General features: G+C 45.8%; 4 protein-coding genes across 6 annotated transcripts; 3 read left to right on the forward strand and 1 right to left on the reverse strand.

Annotated features, from left to right (window-relative positions):
• The first annotated feature begins 3,040 nt into the window (after positions 1–3,040).
• Positions 3,041–13,394, forward strand: LOC117903869. The gene is made up of 5 exons (XM_034816359.1): positions 3,041–3,611; positions 11,703–11,832; positions 11,916–12,256; positions 12,323–12,488; positions 12,559–13,394. Exons 1-5 carry the CDS (start codon positions 3,486–3,488, stop codon positions 12,666–12,668), a joined length of 873 nt encoding a protein of 290 aa, XP_034672250.1. The 5' UTR covers positions 3,041–3,485; the 3' UTR covers positions 12,669–13,394.
• On the forward strand, positions 5,058–19,305 carry LOC117903864 (mitochondrial uncoupling protein 4). 3 transcript variants are annotated; one of them, XM_034816352.1, is made up of 5 exons: positions 5,058–5,064; positions 17,180–17,210; positions 17,854–17,963; positions 18,150–18,638; positions 18,709–19,304. In XM_034816352.1, the coding sequence occupies exons 3-5, from the start codon at positions 17,854–17,856 to the stop codon at positions 18,881–18,883; spliced, it is 774 nt and encodes a 257-aa protein (XP_034672243.1). In that variant the 5' UTR covers positions 5,058–5,064; positions 17,180–17,210; the 3' UTR covers positions 18,884–19,304. The 3 variants fall into 3 exon arrangements, with proteins under 3 accessions (XP_034672243.1, XP_034672242.1, XP_034672244.1); XM_034816351.1 differs by lacking the exon at positions 5,058–5,064 and adding an exon at positions 16,305–16,812 and having other exon boundaries at positions 16,877–17,210; XM_034816353.1 differs by lacking the exons at positions 5,058–5,064; positions 17,854–17,963 and having other exon boundaries at positions 17,091–17,210; positions 18,709–19,305.
• On the forward strand, positions 13,979–14,908 carry LOC117903870 (transcription initiation factor TFIID subunit 9). Its single transcript, XM_034816360.1, has 2 exons — positions 13,979–14,174; positions 14,238–14,908. Exons 1-2 carry the CDS (start codon positions 14,024–14,026, stop codon positions 14,852–14,854), a joined length of 768 nt encoding a protein of 255 aa, XP_034672251.1. The 5' UTR covers positions 13,979–14,023; the 3' UTR covers positions 14,855–14,908.
• Positions 14,869–16,198, reverse strand: LOC117903865 (replication factor C subunit 2). Its single transcript, XM_034816355.1, has 3 exons — positions 16,001–16,198; positions 15,077–15,944; positions 14,869–15,005 (listed from the first exon to the last, which is right to left on the reverse strand). The coding sequence occupies exons 1-3, from the start codon at positions 16,111–16,113 to the stop codon at positions 14,919–14,921; spliced, it is 1,068 nt and encodes a 355-aa protein (XP_034672246.1). The 5' UTR covers positions 16,114–16,198; the 3' UTR covers positions 14,869–14,918.
• Positions 19,306–19,318: the final 13 nt, after the last annotated feature.

Raw genomic sequence — 19,318 nt, forward strand, 5'->3', positions numbered from 1 at the left:
ATTTTTAGAAAAAAAACGCGCGCAACAAAAGAGGAATATAAATTCTATTGTTTTCCTGAAAATTGTACAAAGGGAACATAAGTAAATATTTTAATTGGCTCTGAGAGGGTTGGTGGCAGTTCAGGAAAATTCTCTCCTGCCAGAAGCTCTAGCAGGCACTATTACGGATCCTTTAAACATCCTTTTAGTTCTCCACCTCTAAAGCGCCGAGTTGCCAACTCGTCATACAAATGCTAGATAGCTAAAAAATTTAAAATATGGCTGCGCGCGCTGAGCAGTTCTTCTATCTTTGCCACATAATTGGGGCCAGAATCCGGTTTCGACTTTATCATACATAATTCATTAATTGAAATTGAAACTAATTGAAACCCGCCACGATTTAAACCTGCGCTGCCAGATAGTTGATTTGGCCAGACCGATTTTGTAATATTACACTCTTTGCAACATTTGCTTAGCAACTTTATTTTTACCGGCAACATCTTCCTCGAACTACATGCTGCGCGGTTAACCAACCGCTTGAAAAAGGGCGCGCGAGTTTGAAAGAAAGTTTCAAATTGTAATAAGTCTTGGCTGCTGATGCACCCGAAATGCTCAATCAAATCAATTAGGTACGGATCTTTGGATTTCTTCTGCTGGTAGTCATGCACTCTCTCTTTCACACGCTCTTTCCGGCCAAAAGGTCTCGACGCGACGCGCTGGGATGCGTTGACAGCGACGTCCGCCGCAGCCGTTTTCGGCTTTTGACCGTTGCGGTCATCACCTGTTATTTTCACTGCGACGAACACGTTTTGTCTTGTTTGCTCGACTGCGCCGCATTCCCCAACCCTACCATGGGGCCCACAAGAGTTATTAAAACAGATTTCAGGGCAAACGAAGCAGTGGCAGCGGCAGTCAGCGTCAGCGTCGATTACCCTTCCAATAAATCGCATAAATTAGCAAGTTCTGCAGCAGCGACAGCGACAGCGGAAGCATTGTCACAGCTCTGCTGCTTTCCACTTCCACTTGCTGTCGCTCTCACTTTCATTGCCGTTGTCAAATATTTAATAATTTGTGCTAAAATTTGAATTAAATGGCATGCTGAATGCATAATGATTAACGCCATGCCCACATGTTCCCCTCCCCCAAAACAGAAAAGTGACAGCCAGACGCCAAAAGGCCAGCCCCCAGCAGTGCAGCGACTGTGGAATGCAAAGAAAAGAAAAACGAGACGGTGGCAGTCAGCGACGGTGAGAAGAGGGCGGTAGATGATGGTGGGGGGGAGACAGACCAAGGTATGCTCAGCAGAAGGTAAGGGAAACCTTGCTCATTCCCTCTCTACATATGCATTTACTGCTGGGTACTTTGAAATGTGTGCATCCATATGTGTCTTTATGATTCATGTACATACATATGTATGTAAATATGTATTTATGTATATTTTTGATTTGCCCATAGCCGGCGGCCCTGCACTCGAGATTTTGACCAGCAATTGAGATTCAAAAGTGGCCTTGCCATACCATTGCGATCCGATTACATAGACAATACAAACAAACACACACACACATCCGCATGCCTGCAATCTACATGTGTGCATCGATATTCTTTATGGCTATTTAGGTAATTTTTCAATTTCCACAAACATGCACGCACATGCATCATGTGGGAGTGGTAAAGGGAGAGGGGCAGCAGTCGAGAGCGCGCCCTAAAATGCAATTGAGAAAAACCCAAACATAAATGGACAAACAGTAACAACAAAAGTCAACAGATTCCGCACACAAGCACACACACACACACACACACCAAAACATGAACATTTTTGCGCTTACCTGCGGCAGTGCACAGACGCAGCATCTTTGGCCCTGCACTGAGCGAAACTTGCCTTGATTAGCAGCGGGTGGTTCAGAAAATGAATTTATTATATCTTCTGAACAAATTGAACATTAGCTACCATAAGCTATAGTACTCGAATATAACAATACATGCAACAATTATTTGGAAAGCCGCTTTATGGTAGGAACACTTGTTAATACATACATACATAGATCTGTTTTGATTTCGTTTTTCCTGAGAAACCTTTGGAGCAAAACTGCATATTGCAGTACAAATGTACAAACATTAATATGCATGTGGCATATAATTGTTAAATACATATATTCGACAGCTGCTTCGCCACACACACAATATGTAAACAATGTTTTTCCCCCAGTGTACGACAAACTTCCATTCCACGGCCATAAGGTTGACATTTCACAGAAATATCAATCACATCCAGAAATATCATTTACATTAAGAATACAATAGTTACACAGTTCTCACAATAGTTCTCCAACAGCAGTACGAGTGGTGTGCGATCCATGGGACATAGGATTTACATTTCTATAGGACTCCCTTTACAAGTGGACACCACTGTGGACCACCATTTCAAGTGGACGCCACTGTTCTATCGTCCTACCTTCCCGTCCACCAACGCACGCACACATTCATGCATAAGAAACACATGCATGTACAGCTATAACAAGAAAATAATGCTCTCGCGGGGAATGAAACCTTTGATACCCTTGAACATTTTAGGTGTTCAGGCATACATATAAATTTCCTTCAAAACCAAGAATTGTGTTACTTGATATACATCTATGTGCAATGCAAACATATGGCCAAATCATCATGCCCACTGCAAAGGGTAACCAAAAACCACGTTCGTTGCTTGTGTTGTTTGTATTTGCATCCAGCAACATTTACCTGTAGCTCGGCAGCATAAAAGTTGCTGAGCAGAGGAGAGATGCGCAAAAATGAGTGGCTAGGTATGCACCATTTGTAGAATCGGTCCTGCAACATTTTAAGGCCCCTGCCAGCCTCACCTTACCGTGTTTGACCAGCAATAACTACATGGTATGTTGAAAAGCGGGGTGGATTATACAGTGCATGCGTTGCATTTTCTGGGTGGCATTGCTTGTTGTCCATACCTTCTTTCTTTCCCAGCAACACACGTTTGTTGCCTAGCTACATTTGCAGGCGCGCTCATTTGAAAACGACCTTGCCGGCCCAGAACCCACAACCCAAGTCCCGTTCGTGAAACATTAACAAAACTGTCGCGATCAACGAAGCAACGGCGATCGTGTCTTGGGTCTTGGTTAACTTAGCTAACTTGTTTCCGGCGCGAGTGTTAACCAGTGTGTCAGTGTGTGCGCGTGTACCTGGAACCTGTACGAGTGTGTTACCTGCTGCCCCGTTGCTAAATTATTATTTTTTTTCGAACATTTTTTTCTGTGTCGTCGTCGCTGCCGCTGCAAAACTGGTTGCTGGCAGCACAAAAAGAGAAGCAGAAGCTAGCTGTGAAAAGAAGTAGCAGGAGAAGAACGCAAAGCAGAAGAGGAAGAAGAAGGAGAATAAAAAGTGAACAACAGTTGTATTTTTGTTCGTCTTTCGGGACTTTGGTTTTTCGGTTTGGAAAATCAAAGGTAGCATCTAGTTAACTAGCGAGTCAAACCAAAAGTAACGCATCCAGAATGCCCTGCTCGGCGGTAACACTGTCGATAGCGACGATCTGTGCGATTATCGCCACCGCTCTGCTGGCCATTGCCTTCTCCACGGACAACTGGCTGCACTACGATGTCTGGCGCAATCAGATACAGGTTAGTACCACCAACAACACGAAGACGCCCCCAGCCTCCCATCCCCCCTAGCACAGATCTGCATGGGCGGGGGTCTAAAATATACCAAAAACGGTGCATCTCTGGCTGTCTTCTGCCGCAGCGTTACAGTGGGTGAAGTGCATAAGAAACAGTATACAAAAAAAGTACTGCCAACGTCCATTTTAGTGGAAGGTTGAAATGAAGCTGCTGCCTAGCGTTGTTCTCTTTTGCCGAATTCAAAGAGGAGAGTGCATCGGTTACAGTGGGTGCATTTGACACCAACAAAATATGTGATCTCAGTAATCTACGGCTAATCTCCATTTATTCCAAGAAGCATATCAATCTCTTAATAATCCAACAATTGTCGGGTACACATCCATGCATGTGTACATATTTGCATGGCACACAAGCAGTTGTATGCGCGTGTGGCCCACTGTGGCAAGGCAAAGGCAAGAGGCAGGCAAAATCAGAAGCGCAGGCAGCGGGCAGCAACAGAGGCAGCAGCAAACGGTGGGTAACAGTAACAGTCGCTTCAGCCAAAAGAAAATAAGGGCATGGCGGAGTGTGAGCAAAGAAGAAAGGTCGAAAGCAAACATACCGACAACAACAACGGCAACACCCGTCTGTGTGGTGGGGGAGGGAGGGAGAGTGGGAATACGGCTAGAGGAGTGTGTGCAGGTGGTGGGGAGAGGACGGTGGGCAACGGCCGCTACGTTAACGTTAAAACTTTCTACGCGAGCGCTTAGCCAAGCCAAACGCGACGGGCTCTGAAGACGAGACTCCCCGGGGCGGCAGAAGCAACAGCAGCGCAACGATGAATGGGAAATAAAAGAAAGAAGCAGAAGCCACGACAGAGCCCCCCGCTCCCCACCCTCATCATAATTTCCCATTTTGCATGTTCGTACATGCACGGACACGCACACGCAGGCAACAATTAACGGTCGCTGCTGCTGCGCTGCTTGTAGGTGCAATTGTCGAGTGAGAAAGAGGCAGAAACCGAGACAGAGAGAACGTTAGAAGGAGAGCCAGAGAGGGAGAGCGAGAGAGAGTGTGAGGCGTGATCGTGCATACCATTCGCATTCCGAAACAAGTTTATACAAAAAAAAATAGACTCCAAAATGTGTGCTGAAAATATTTGCACGTTTCCGACTGTGAAGCTTCCACTGTCTTCGTCGTTGACGTCTCCACTGAAAGTTTTGACGCCGCCGAAGCCGCCGCTTGAGATCTGATGGATAATCTGCAAAAGAGATAGCTCTTACCAGATCCCCATGCCCCCCTCTGGGCGGAGAGAGAGAAAGATCATTTATAAAGCCATTAGAATTAATCGGAGGGAATGATGGGAATTTTCATATTCATTTACCTTTTGACCTCGCTGTCTGGGGTTTCCGCCCTTAATCGATTGGAACTTGAACCTTTTGAAGTGGCCCGAAATGCAAGCGAGCAGCAGCAGCAGGTAATTGGAGCTCCTACTCTCCGCCTCCTATTTCTCTGCTCAATTGCCCATCTTCTACCTGTAGCAAGAGAACAGGAAACCATCCAATCCTCCTGCCACTTTTGACAAGTGCATCCATCCCTTGGGAAGGTTGAAAGGTTTTTTGGATGGAGAAAGAGACGATATCATTAAGGTAGAAGCAAGACAGACAAAACATGACAAAAATTACTGGGTTCTAGACAGATATTGGATGGAGCCTGGAGGATACGTGCTGAGGATTGTAGAAGAGTGAGAATCTGAGTACACTTCTGCTTCTCTTTTTGAGATGAAATTATCTTATTTTGATGATTTATTTGAGTAGCTTTTCCAAAGGAAGTGCACCAAAAGATCAGAAAAATGGATACAGAAGCAAAATCAAGTTTCTAGCAGAGTAACGAAAACTTATTATAGGACGAACAAGAGCCAATAGATCTGGAAAATCTTTCATTAATTGAAGATCCCTTAAACAGATCTCCATCCTGTTGCTGTTGCTGCTGCTGCAACAAAGTTCAAGCACTTTTGGTCTTCCCGTCTTCATTCTTCCTTCATTCGTTATCTGTGTACTCGATACCTTCCGCTTGCCTCTCTCTCTCCCTCTCTCTCGCTCTCTCTGTCTCTGTCTCTCTGGTATTTTTGTTTTGTCTTAAGCCAAATGGTGGCTTTGCCTTTGGCTTTGGATTTTGTATCTTTTGTATCCATCCCATCCTATTCCCCTCCCCACCTTCTGGCAATCCAAAGAGCTGTCGCTGCTGCCCCAAACGGGTTTTCGCGTTGAGTTTTCACTCGATTCACGTTTTCGAGACAACGACGACTCAAAATTGGTATGCGGCTGGTTGCCCGGTTTTTGCTTTTGGCTCCGACTCTCGGTTCGGCGGCCCTAAGTTGATGTGTTTCTCTGTTTCTTCCATCGCATTTGTTGTTGTTGGTTTTCTGTTTTCTGTTTTGTTTTGTTTTGTTGCGTTGCATACCCCTTAAAGAGAGGGTATTTCAGCTAAGACACAAAGGTTGCACCACTCGAGCACAGTGGGCTTGGGTTCATGTTTTGTGTCTCTTAAAAGTTCTTTCAACTCGCAACACAACCCAAAATACCAAACAAAAAATGTATTCACTCATTTTATAATAATTTCTACTTGTTCCTTTCGAATAAGGTTTTGTTTTTCAAACATTTTTATTGTAAAGGGTATCCATCTATTCGTATGGATCCCTGCTGTTGTGGGTCTGGTATTTTTCTTTCTTTTCTTGTTTTTTTCTTAGAGTTTGAGGAGTGGCGTAGGGGTAGGGGAGTGGCGTGAGGGGAGAGGGTTTCTGGGGGACGGGACTCTCGCGCTTTGGAATCCCCGGAGCACCCATGGCACGGAGCAACCAAAAGCCAATTTGATGAAACTGCGTTTTGGCCTCCCTCGTCGCGTCTCGTCTCTGACTTTTGGCTCTTTGCCTTCGGCTGCGGCTCCCAGTGGATCGTGGATCGTGGATTGAAAAGAGAAAACCCTTCTTCATATATGTACATATGTATGTATTGTATGTACATATGTACACATGTCTTCATTGCATATATTTGATCTTTCATTGTATTTGCTGACTGTCTTTTCTTTCGTTTCATTTTTTTCAATCGTCATTTCTTGTATTTCAATTCATTTTTTGTCGGATTTGGAGACGTTTTCTTGTCTTGGCTTATAAAAAAAAAAATAAAAATAAAAACCCATGAAGAAAACCCATGAAAATATCAAATGAAAAGCCACTTGGCTTGCTGACTTGCCATTTTCCACCACTTTGTGGGGCTGCTGGCGCTGGAGCTGCCTTTTTGGCTGCTTTCCATGAATGAATCTCGTGTTGTGCTTTTACGCTGAGTAAGCGCCTTGCCCCGGACTCCGACTCCGACACCAACACCAACACCAACTCCACCACAATTTAGATTTGATTGCAGCAGAAATTGGTGGCAGAAGCCGCCACTTGGAACACACACAACACATGTTAATTCCATAGTTAATTAAGCCTCGAAACGCCCCAAGAAGATTTCATTTTCTCATTTCTCCTCCAGCTCTACCTTAACTCTAATTTCTAATTGCCTTTCTCCCTCTCCACACAACAGACGAGTAATTGTTAGAGTATTTATAAAGCAGACAAAAATTAAATGAAGTCAGAAGGTCATCCAGTGACTGGCCCTCCAAAAAAGGACGTTATTTACCCAAGGTGAACGATGCAACAGCGAAAGGATACAACAAATTTTGAATACTCTTCCGCACAGACTAGGATAATATTTCTCATTTATGGAATATCTATGGGGGCTCCACTTGGACGCCCTTTCAAACACCGGTTTCACATTACAAAGGGGAATGGGTATGGAAATTGTTGGCACAGAGTCGGAGTCAGAGCCAGAGACAGAGTCAGAGAGCCAAATGCAATTCACTTTATGCTAATTCCCAAGCTTTGATACAGCAACACAATAAACAGAATCGATGGATGGATGGGGGAATTGAAGGTGATTTACCAATTTGGAATTTCACATGATGTCAGCAAATGGAAATAAAAATCAACTACAGCTAAAGCTTCGGGGACATGGGATGACAGATGCAGAGAGGGAGAGAGACAAATTCAGTCATCATTGGAGTGGGAGATGCGCCATCAATCTGTGGGGGAATTATTACAAATTATTATAAATCATTTACCGCGGAGGGATTATTTCAAAGCATTTCTTTGAGTGTGTTTCTTGATTCTTGCCTGAAGTGTATCTCCATATAATCAGGTCCCCGGAACAAGTGTTTTAAGCACTAGTTTTTGTTGTTGTTTTCCAATTATCCGCATGCGCGATTTCTCAAAGAGATTCAGAGACTTAGACTCCAGAGATCCATCATTATTCCGGACCATTTGAGCGTGCGATTCATTCGAACACAACGCCTGGCGAAGCTGCTGCTGTCGCTTTCTCGCTCTTCCCCCCCCACCGACCAAAGCCAAGCCAAGCGACGATCAAGCGCCCAAAGCAAACACAAAAATTTCTAGCGTTAATCGTCGCAAGTATTTTGTGTTGTATTTGTGCTCCCCCCCGCTGCCCGCTGCCCCCAACCCACTACACGTTTCGTGTTCAATAAACAAATCATTTGATTTCAATCAGAGGAGTTTCAGGTTTCTCTCCAACGAGCTTCTCGTGTGTTATATTTTTTGTATCACTTTGCAGCAACTTCCGCATGGCTTTTAGTTCTATTTGTGTTAATACTTGATTTTTATTTGATATTTTTACAACTTATTAAGCTTCTCTTTTTGCCTGCTTTCTGGCCATAATTACGCTGCCGAACGACTTGAGGAGAAGTCGCCGACGCCGCCGCAGTGTGTGGGCCAAAGTGCAAACAGAGGTGCGGCGGAGCAGAAGAGCCATCGAATGAAATTAAGCCAACAAGCAAATAAAAATCTACAACTACTGCTCGTCGTCTGTGCCTCAATGTCGCGGCTCCCACGAGCATTTCTTGTTTTGTTTTTTTTTTGAAACTAAAAGCAGCGTCGGTTTCGGGTTCACGACTGAGGGCATACCCTTTAGGCTTTGATTTTTTCAATGCATAAACAAGAGACAAACAGAGACTTCCTCTTATGTTTCTTTGGGGCATTGAATTCCCTTAAAATCGAAATCGAAAACCGTCTAGAGAGAGATATTTTCCTTGCACTAAAATCCGTCTGGAAATTGTTTGTCATTGTGTTTTTTCTGTTGCATTTCATCAGCAAATAAATTATTCATTTATTGAAATCTCATGCCCCCAGAGAGATATTTCTCTGCAGATTTAGAGACTAAGATTTCTGGTGGCCACGCCCACACACACACACACGCACACACACTTAACGAAACGCAATTGAATTTCCGAACACAAATTCTGACAAATTCATCTTGTGGGTAGAAGTCGCGCGGCCTTGACTTGAGCGCGTTTTGCCAGCAGCCAGCCAGCCAGCAGCCAGCCAGCAGCTGGAATGTTGAAAAGCCAGTGGCGTAGGGATGGACAGCAAGGAGGGGCGCCCATAACTGGCATCTGGCATCCTGCTGCTGCTGCACTGCAGAACCCCCGAGACACACAGACACAGAGAGACATCCAGTTTGGCAGCCACTTGGGCCTGGCCTGGCCTGGCCTGGCCTGGCACTTGGAACTTGTGGCTGGTTTTGGCCCCCTACCCCCCTACCCCCCCTGCTTCACAAGCGACCCACTCCGATTGGCTAATCACCGACATCCGTCGTCGTCGTAGTCGTCGTCGAAGTCGCCAGGTGTTGCTTCAGGGGGAGGTAGCTGGGTGGCTGGTGGGCTGGTGGGCCTGGGCCTGGGCCGGCTTCCCCTTCCCAGCCCAAAGCTGAAAACTAGTTTTTCGCTTGGGTGTCATAAAAATACTTGTGGCTGCGGCTGTGGCTGTGGCAGCGACATGCTCGTGCTGAACAGAGCGCCGCCCATGCCTGCAGATCGGAATTGGAATTGAAATTGAAATTGGAATTGGAATTGGAAGCGCTGTATTTCCGCCGATCACTCGCGGATACGTGCTGGCAATTTGGGAATGCGAAGAGAGAGCATTTTTGTGGTTAAACATTGAATTGAGTTTTCAACTGAAGAAGATTTGATGCCAACTGTCGATTCAGAAATGGAGCAACTGAATAGATCTGCGCCTCAATAAGTCAGACAATAAATCAGAGAAAGGCATCAAAAATATTAAACATTAAATATTTATTTTCTACATTTTGCCAATGCCCCCACAGACGTCTCACAGCTGCTTTTTGGTAGAGATTTTCCCTAGATTTTCGGCACTTATCACAATCCATGGACTCTGCCACATAGTTAATGTCGTTTAGAGGAGTTCCCTGTCATGCGTAGCCCCTCCACAAAATGCCATAACTTTGTGGGCGATGAATGCTAGATTAATCCACTTAACCAACCGATTAAATCAATTTCCAAATGCTCTCTCTGCAGCAGTTTGCTTCAAACAGGAGTCGCCACAGAGTCTGGGCATGGGGATCTCTCTGCCTCCGGCACACACGACTGATTTCTTAATATTTTGCTTTGTTTTTCGTCTTTGCAAGTTGTTTTCTTTCATACTTGAATGCATTTCCCCCCCTTTTCGCAACTCTCTTCGATTGCATGGAAGGAAGGAAAAGGTGGCGCTGGGCGCTGGCCCTTAATTACCCAGCGACGACTTTCATAAGAAAGTTACCAAATGCGTGGCAGAGAGAGGAGAGCTGTGTGGCATGGGGCACTGGGCATTGGGCACTAATCAAAAAAAGAGCAGAAGGAGGAGGCCCCCGACACAGCATTATGCAAGCGAAAATTATTTCCCAAATTTACATAACACCCAAAAGATTTGAAAAAGAGAGAAAAATCAACAGCAACAACGACTGAAAGACTGAAATGTTTCTCAGTCCGAGCAGCGGTGGCAGCAGCGCCCCCTTTTGGAGTGGGTCAACGCTGCACTGAGAGAAAAACATTTGCATGGCAAGTGGAATTCACATTTAAAATATTACAATTTCAATTAAAAATTGATTTAATTGTAATTTAAAATACATTTTTATCAAATATTTGCCAAAATGTGAGGGAAAAGAGTTTATTTTGTACAATCTTTACTCCCGGACTACATTTGATTGATAAATATTAAAATTGTAGGTCTCTTTTTGTTGTTGGTTTTCTCTGGGTGTGCGGTTTGCTCTTTTTCGGTTCGGTATTTCCTCCATTGTTGATTTGTTTGAGTGCCGTACCGTACCGTACCGGACATACCATAAACTCAAACACGTTTCTTGACTCGTTCCTCCGCTTCTCCTGCTTTTCTTTTTTCATTTTTCATTTTTCTTTATGGTTTTGTTGGTTTTTTTGTTCATCATGAAAATGCAATGCGAATGAAAAACCTGTCTTTAGGGGGTCTCTCTCTCTCTCTCTCTCTCTCTCTCTCTTTCTTGGCGTCTCTTTGCTCTCTTTTTTTGTGTAAGAGAGCAGCGAGAGACCCCGAAATTATAGAATTTCAAAGACGTGTGAAACGTGATAATATTTTGGATTGTGGGAAATATTAGGCACCTTTTACGTGCGAGATTCTGACAAAAAATGTATAAAATGAATACTGAAAATGTTGGACGATGAGACGAATGATTAAGAGATTTGGGAATGGTGAATTAGTGATTGATGATTGATAATTTATGGGATAACATAAGATGATAACAACAAATGTGTGTATCCTTTCGGTTATGAGAAATTCTTACAGCCTCCGATTTCAAACAGGCTAACGGAAAATCTGTTAAAGATTTAATTTAGAGGCAAGCCTCTTGGTTCTGTTCGGTCTCCCAACAACGCCTTATGTTGTGGAAACGCACTGTACTTTTGAATGCATGAGAGAAACCCCGAGAAATACAGAGAAGAACCTTGAGTTTTCCCATACGCTTAATGCATTCCGAAAAGAAGAAAAAAAACAAAACAGGGGGAAACACAAACAATGGAGAAACGTGCGGAACGTGTTTAAATGTCACTCTTGATTTCTCACTCTCGATCGATGTGCCAGCGCTTCAGCTGCCATGACGAATACTTATCTTTGGGAACCTTACAGGACTCAACCGCTTTACCTTTGCTTTATTAGAAATCCTTGACTAATGATTGGTCGAACTTTATGTTTGATTGCAGGCCTTTGCCTCAAAGCACTCGGATGCCGAGTCGCTGCTGTACAACATGAACACGAAGTATTATTACTACACGAGAACACGTGGACTCTTCCGCATTTGTTATCCGAAGGAGCGGCCACCGGCATCAGCAGGTAAGTGGAAGGAGAGGCACAGACACAGACACAGACCTGAGCTAAGCTGCCATACATTAATCTCTGATTTGAATTCCTTTCAGTGCCCACATATCTGTCACCGATTGAGACACACTGCTCGAACATTGACTACTTTCCGCAGGCGGAGGATGAGAAAATTGCCAACGAGGACGCCACATCGAGACTGCACTTGGCCCGCTCCTGCATTGCCCTGTTCATAATTAGTTTTGTGACAATATTCTGTGCATTTTGGACCGGCCTGTCGGGCTGCTGGAAGCGCTCATCGGGCGCCATAACAGCCACATCGATATTGTTGCTGGTCACGTGCCTTTTGGCTGCCGGGGCCATGGGCCTCTGGCATACCGTGGAGTTCTTTGAGAAGGAAAAGGTCGTTGGCGAGGATTACTTTCAGCAGTGGAACACGGTGTGTAGAGAGTGCAAAATATAAACCTTTAAGGCGAAACCTTGAACATTCTGTAATCTCCAAAAGGTTCTTCGCGATAATACAAAAATTGCCTACGACTGGTCGTACATTGTGGCCTGGGCTGGCATCGGGACATGCCTGCTGTCGGCCATTCTGCTGTCGGGTGCCGCCGTCTGTCTGCGCAACGAGCGCGAGAAGGAGGAGCAACTGAATCTGCAATATTTGATGCCTGGTAAGCAAAGACTCTCTGCCGGACTGTCTGTAATCCACACTAATGCGTATCTTTGTTGCTTCCTTTGCAGTGTACTCGCAGAAGCAGCCCCCTTATCCGCCGTATGCCAATTATGCACAGCCACAGATCTATCCGGGTCCCTACTACCATGGCTCGCAATATGGCCCCTACAACTATTAGGACTAGGGAGAGTTCCCCGAGGTAAAGAGAGCATCGATCGGCAGAAGGAAGGGAGGGGAGAGGAAAGCATCAGCAGTCACGGAAGGATTCAACGAAACGAAACGAAAGAAAGACAAAAATCAGTAGCCAGTCCTCCCACGTCGTCTAAGAAAGAAGAAATGTTTGAGCAATTAGGGTCCAAAATACCCGCAAAGACACCGAGTTTTTAACACAAAATTACAACATTCTGAAGCGGATAATCTATAAATATGTAACGGGTTTTTTTTTTGTAGAGCTCTAGAGCTATTTAGGTTCGATGGAACTTGGAGTCAAGAGGTTGCATCGAAGCTTTTGGTGCGCAAAACTTGAGTGGCGCCTAAAGAATGTTTTAAAGGAGACGAAAGGAAGATAAAATAAAATAAAATAAAGACAAAAAGACAGACACGACAACAAAACAATAAAGAGTTAATTTATTGTAGCATGTAAAGTACATGTGTAGCCTTATATTAATAATAATAATAATACTATAAAACAAATGAGAAATCAATGTAATCGTAAGCTGACAGAGTTTCCGTTTCACGCCACAACCTACGCCCTACGCCCCACACCTGATCCTTCCCCACACCACCACCCATTGTGTAATGTATATGAATGTAATGCGCGACAAGCTTCAAATTTGTCTTCCAAGTATAGTGCATATTGTATGTAGATCTGTACGTTTAATGAATAAAAGTTTTCTTACGTTAATCGCGGCGTCTGGTGTCAAAATTAATTAAATAAACAAAGTGTGGAAAGTGTCGCTGGTCAGTTTCAATCGTGGAAATATAAACAGAACAGAAGAGCGATTAAACCATTTTGGACCAGAGAATATGCAAATAAGTATATTCACGAAATCTACCCAACTGGAAGAATTTTATGGCAAGGCCAAGAAGAATTTAGAAACATAATTCTGTTATGCGGATACAATCAAGACGACTGAATGTTAATGTAGAGGTGGGATTGAGTGGGTTAACTGCATCATCCGCGGTCACACTAACCATACTTGTTTTATGCTATTTTTGTTGGTTGACCTTTTTTGTTTTAAACGTAATTTGTAAGCATTCCAACAAAAGGCAGTCGTAAAAACTAGCAAATCTTGTGGAGAATTTATGGGTAAATTGGATAAAATTATAGTTTTAGCACGAAGAATTCTAACTAGCTAGAAATATCAAATTGAACATCAAAATTTTAGATTCACTTTATGTTTACAGTATATTTGGAAAATGCAAGGGTATATTTCGGTATATTTCCGAGGGTCTGTCCGTATATTTTTATCGATACATCCTCGGTCACACTTCACATATTGTTTGTCTTAGAATTGTTTTCGTTTTTGTACAATGGCCAGCGAAAAATCTGAAAAGGCCAAGATCAATGCACAGATCAAGCATGTGCCGAAGGATGCGCAGGTGATCATGTCCATACTGAAGGAGCAGAATATCCATGACTATGAGCCACGCGTGGTCAACCAATTGCTGGAATTCACCTTCCGTAAGTGCTGCAGCCGCCAAAAAGTGCAATTGGAATGACAAAACTTAACAACATTTGTTGCAGGCTATGTGACCTGCATTCTGGACGATGCCAAGGTGTATGCGAATCATGCACGCAAGAAGACCATCGATCTGGAGGATGTTCGCCTAGCCACGGATATGGCGCTGGACAAGAGCTTCACCGGGCCATTGCCGCGCCATACCCTGTCGAAGGTGGCAGAGATACGCAACAGCATGCCGCTGCCACCGATTAAGCCGCACTGCGGCCTGCGTCTGCCGCCCGATCGTTACTGCCTCACCGGTGTCAACTACAAGTTGCGGGCCACGAATCAGGCGAAGAAGATGCCCAAATCGGCTCTCGAATCGCGCTCATTGAAGACCATCGTGAAGCCCGTGGCCAGTGCCAATGGGCCGAAGCGTGCCCACTCTGTGGTGGCGAAGCAGCAGGTGGTGACCATACCCAAGCCCGTCATCAAGTTCACGACCACGACGAAGAATGTCTCCGGCAATGCGGACACGAAGCCGGACACCAGTTCGGGTGGCGACATGAAAATGGAAGTGGACAGCGATGCGGCGGCCGTGGGCAGCATTCCGAGCACCAGTGCCACCAGTGCAGCCGGCGTCAGTTCGGGCGTAAAGCGTGAGCGCGAGGAGGAAGAGTTCGAATTTGCAGCCAACTGAGCAGCGAGCAGAAATACAAATTAATCAATTAGAAATATATTTTCAAAAAACGAGTTCCGATGGTTCATTTAAGTGCCAGAATTATGCAGCAGCCAAGATCCATAATCTGCAAGTACTCGGAGCCACCGTCCTGCAAGCGGAAGCAGCATTCCTGCAAAAACAAAGGGGGGAGAGCAAAGCATAAGCCAAGCTGCGACGATTCCAAACAATTCATTAACTTACGCCCAGCTTCTCGCAGATCTTTGCCTTCTGCGGATCGGTTAGGGTCGCGTGATGGACAACAAACTCCACCAATTGGTCCATCATTTGGCCCACACTGTACGCCGAGTAGCCAATTTCACGCACAAATTGCTCGAGGCGCTCGTAGTTGCCTGAGCGGCAGACCTCCATGAAATCCTCCAGATAGTAGTCAGGGATGACGCCAGACATTTCGAACAGATCGGCGGTGTTGATGGTGTGCTCGGAGCCTTGGAGGCGGAAGCATGACTGGAGCGTGGTTATGGCGCGACGCAGATCGCCGCCGGATATCTTGACAATTGTCTTGTAGGCATCTGGATCGATTTTGACGCCCTCCAGCTCACAAATGTGCTGCAGGCGGGCAATGATCTTCTCCTCGCCGAGCGGCTTGAAGCGAAACTTGGAGCAGCGCGATGTGATGGGCACAATGATGCGCGAGACGTAGTTGCAGATGAGGCAGAAGCGTGTGCTGCTGCTCTCCTTCTCCATGGTGCGGCGCAGCGCGGACTGAGCGGCATGCGTCATCGAGTCGGCCTCGTCCAGGATGATGATCTTGAAGGGTGGCACTGGGCGGCCATCGGGGCGCACATGGCTGGCCGACAGCTGGGAGAAGTTCTTGATTTTGGTGCGCACCACATTGATGCCACGCTCATCGGAGGCGTTCAGCTCGAGTATGCGATCCTTGTACATGTCGCCGAATATCTGGCGCGCTGCTGCCAGGATGGTGCTCGTCTTGCCCGTGCCTGGCGGACCGTAGAGCAGCATATTGGGCAGATCGGCACCCTCCACACACTTCCGGAGCACAGCCACCACCTCCGACTGCTCGACCACATCGTCAACGCTTCGTGGGCGGCTGAAATGAACAATAAATAAACATTCAATCTGCATGGCTAACTCGATGGCACTTACTATTTCTCCACCCATGGAGCCGGCGGCTTGCGACGCTCCACGGCCCCGCCTTGGGCTTTGCCGGAGTTGCTGCTGCCACCGCCAGACTTTCCAGTTTTCAAAAATGCCTGCATCTCAATCAAATTAAGTTTAAAGCAGCGTTTGTTTTTTTTGTTAAAAAGCCGGCAAAGTTTTGCCGCGTTTTGAGCAGTGTGACCGTGGAGTTGTCGAGAAAATATACCGTCTGAACCTAAGTACTGCAACGGGGTGGCAGCACCGGCTGATTTGTGTTGTTGTCCCGCCGCCTCTTTGGTGATTTTTGTTGTTTTGGATGCTTCTCGCCGCGCCTCACCTCACTCGTAAAACAGTTGATAAGTGCACCGCGACATATATTCCAAAGGATATAAATAGAGCAGCGTCGTCAGCTGTGGAAACTAACATGATAAGACGTGCCCCCGAGTGGTTATAGAGCGGGAAAAACGCGAGACGATTACGATTCGATTTGAGTTTGTTGTTGCTCCCTTCCCTTCTGTTTTTTTCTTCTTTTTGTCACACCATTTGACATCGTTGCCAAAACGCTGCCGCTGCTGCTGCTGCTGCCGTTGTTATTATGTAAAATCAGTGCGGAAGCAATACGGTTGGACAACAAACAAAGGCAGCGCATAAGCAACTCCTGGACGCCCAACACAGCCACACAGCCAGCCAGCCAGCAGCTGCGTGAAAGTTGAACGCCCAACAGAGGCAGGCATACAGGCAGGCCATCAACAGGTCACAGCACCTTCAGACGGGGGGAGCCAATAAGTAGCCATTTCCCACTGCCAGCTGAGTGTTGTGTGAGTATGCGGCACCTACGGACACTCGTTTGTTGTTTGACTTTTGAGCTCCTTCTGGTTGCAGTTGCTCCCCGATTGAAGCCATGACTTCGGCCACAGACACAGCGCAAGGCCAGCAACCAAGTGCCAGTGCCAGTGCGAGTGGCAGCGATGAATCCTCAACAACTGTCGGTTCAGGCTCCACCAGTGGACGGCATCAGCTGCGACCCGTGAAGTACGATTATGCCGATTCCTTTGCCTGCACCTACATTGTCTCTGTGGTGGCTGCCTCTGTGGCCGAACTGGCCACATATCCCCTGGATCTGACCAAGACACGACTGCAGATACAAGGCGAGGCGGCAGCAGCGCCAGTTACCACAAGCGGCAGCACTCTTGCTCCACCAGGAGCCAAGGGCAATGTGAGTAAGAACCTGTTGAGGTTCAGCAAACACTCCTCCCCCCGTCTGTACATACATATATTGCTTGCCTTTTGTGGGGTTGCTCTGTGGTTTTGATGTGATCTCCGTTTCTGTTGCTGTTTCTGTTCTTTGTATATGTTTGTGTCTGTTTCTCTGTATTTGTATTTGTATCTGCCTCTGGCTTTGGTTTATCCTTGCTGCCACTGTTTCGTCTTGCCTTGCCTCTAATACTCACCCACACACACACACATGCACACTCCATACATATATGTACTAACACCTTGCGGCTGCCCACTAATCTCTGTATCTGTAACGTGAGATAAGATTCCTTCCCTTTACCGCAAAAAACGAAAGACGAAAACGCGTAGCGTAGTAGCACTTGGATAATCCACATTTAATATTTAGTCCATGGGTTGTATCCCTTATCCTTAATGTCTTTATCCCTCAACCATTTGTATGTTTCCACCCATGCCCATGCCCATGTCCCGTTACCTGTTGTTTGCATTTCCAACACTATTCCTGTGTACGTGTGTGCGTGTTTCAGTGTATACAAAATACTACAGCAACAAAACCTCTCCCCATATATGTATACAAAACCAAAACAAAAACCCAAAATCAATTACCAAATCAATTTACCAACCAGATGCAATATCGCGGCATGGTGGCCACCGCCTTTGGCATTGCACGCGAGGAGGGCGCCCTCAAATTGTGGCAGGGCGTGACACCGGCGCTCTACAGACACGTCGTCTATAGGTGGGCAAAAAAAAAAAAAAAAAAATAATAAAAAAAGAAGAAGAAAAAACTACTAAAAGAGTTCTCATTGTATATCCACACATATCCACATTTGCCTGTGGCATCCTCTGACTACTCTGCTAGCAGCAGCCTTCAGGCTCCAATTGCATTTGTATTTAATTCGCATTCGCATTCTCTATACTGCAGCGGTGTGCGCATCTGCAGCTACGATCTGATGCGCAAGGAGTTCACGAAGAACGGCAGCCAGGCATTGCCCATATGGAAGTCCGCTTTGTGCGGCGTCACAGCCGGTGCCGTTGCCCAGTGGCTCGCCTCGCCCGCCGATCTAGTCAAGGTTCAGATCCAAATGGAGGGACGGCGCCGTCTGATGGGTGAGCCGCCGCGCGTCCATAGCGCCGGTCATGCCTTCCGTAAAATTGTCCAACGTGGCGGCATCAAGGGTCTGTGGAAGGGCAGCATACCGAATGTACAGCGTGCCGCTCTGGTCAATCTGGGTGATCTGACCACCTACGATACGATCAAGCATCTAATTATGGACCGACTCCAGATGCCCGACTGCCACACCGTCCATGTGCTGGCCTCCGTGTGTGCGGGCTTTGTGGCGGCCATTATGGGCACACCAGCGGATGTGGTGAAGACGCGCATCATGAATCAGCCCACAGACAACAAGGGAAAGTAAGTGGCCGCCAAAGGATTCCCTTTCGCTTCGATCTTTAATGGATTCTGGTTCTTCTTCTCTTTTCAGCGGTCTGCTCTATCGTGGATCTGTGGATTGTCTGCGACAAACTGTGGCCAAGGAGGGTTTTCCAGCGTTGTACAAGGGATTTCTGCCCTGCTGGATACGAATGGCACCCTGGTCGCTTACCTTCTGGTTATCCTTCGAGCAGATACGCAAAATGATTGGAGCTTCTGGCTATTAAGAAACAAAAACAACAAAGCCACAAATATACATAGTACACACACAAAACACGTTACACGATACATACATTACATATGTGTGAGTGTCTTTTCTTGTTTTAAATCTAAATGTACATAATGCACACACACACACACACATTCAGACTACATATGTATCTGCTACGTTAAAGCATTCGTTCGTTGGTTCGTTCGATTGTTTAGTTTTTGTTTGATTTGCGACTCTAGAAATCTAGAAAATAAGCCCAAACGCCTGGCTGTCTGTCTGTTCCTCAAGTTTTCCCCTCGCGCGACAGAGAGTGAGCAGCTTTCAGTTTTTGCCAGCAGCTCTTCTTCCATCCCCTTTTAAAGCTGTAAGCAATCTAACCATTATTTCGTTTTCCTTCTTTTTGTTATTGTTGTTTGCCCTCTAAGCGAATTATAAAACTCTACATATATAT

This window comes from Drosophila subobscura, chromosome A, assembly GCF_008121235.1.
Source record: "Drosophila subobscura isolate 14011-0131.10 chromosome A, UCBerk_Dsub_1.0, whole genome shotgun sequence".
NCBI lineage: Eukaryota > Metazoa > Arthropoda > Insecta > Diptera > Drosophilidae > Drosophila > Drosophila subobscura.

Bases quoted from the DNA above. Each gene is read 5' to 3' on its own strand.
- LOC117903869 (XM_034816359.1), top strand. From the start codon at position 3,486: ATGCCCTGCTCGGCGGTAACACTGTCGATAGCGACGATCTGTGCGATT. The intron at 3,612-11,702 runs GTTAGTACCACC...GTTTGATTGCAG, and splicing joins TCTGGCGCAATCAGATACAG to GCCTTTGCCTCAAAGCACTC. The intron at 11,833-11,915 runs GTAAGTGGAAGG...AATTCCTTTCAG, and splicing joins GCGGCCACCGGCATCAGCAG to TGCCCACATATCTGTCACCG.
- LOC117903870 (XM_034816360.1), top strand. From the start codon at position 14,024: ATGGCCAGCGAAAAATCTGAAAAGGCCAAGATCAATGCACAGATCAAG. The intron at 14,175-14,237 runs GTAAGTGCTGCA...CATTTGTTGCAG, and splicing joins ATTGCTGGAATTCACCTTCC to GCTATGTGACCTGCATTCTG.
- LOC117903865 (XM_034816355.1), bottom strand. From the start codon at position 16,113: ATGCAGGCATTTTTGAAAACTGGAAAGTCTGGCGGTGGCAGCAGCAAC. The intron at 15,945-16,000 runs GTAAGTGCCATC...TGTTCATTTCAG, and splicing joins GCTCCATGGGTGGAGAAATA to CCGCCCACGAAGCGTTGACG. The intron at 15,006-15,076 runs GTAAGTTAATGA...TTGTTTTTGCAG, and splicing joins AGATCTGCGAGAAGCTGGGC to GAATGCTGCTTCCGCTTGCA.
- LOC117903864 (XM_034816351.1), top strand. From the start codon at position 16,896: ATGACTTCGGCCACAGACACAGCGCAAGGCCAGCAACCAAGTGCCAGT. The intron at 17,211-17,853 runs GTGAGTAAGAAC...TTTACCAACCAG, and splicing joins CACCAGGAGCCAAGGGCAAT to ATGCAATATCGCGGCATGGT. The intron at 17,964-18,149 runs GTGGGCAAAAAA...TCTATACTGCAG, and splicing joins TACAGACACGTCGTCTATAG to CGGTGTGCGCATCTGCAGCT.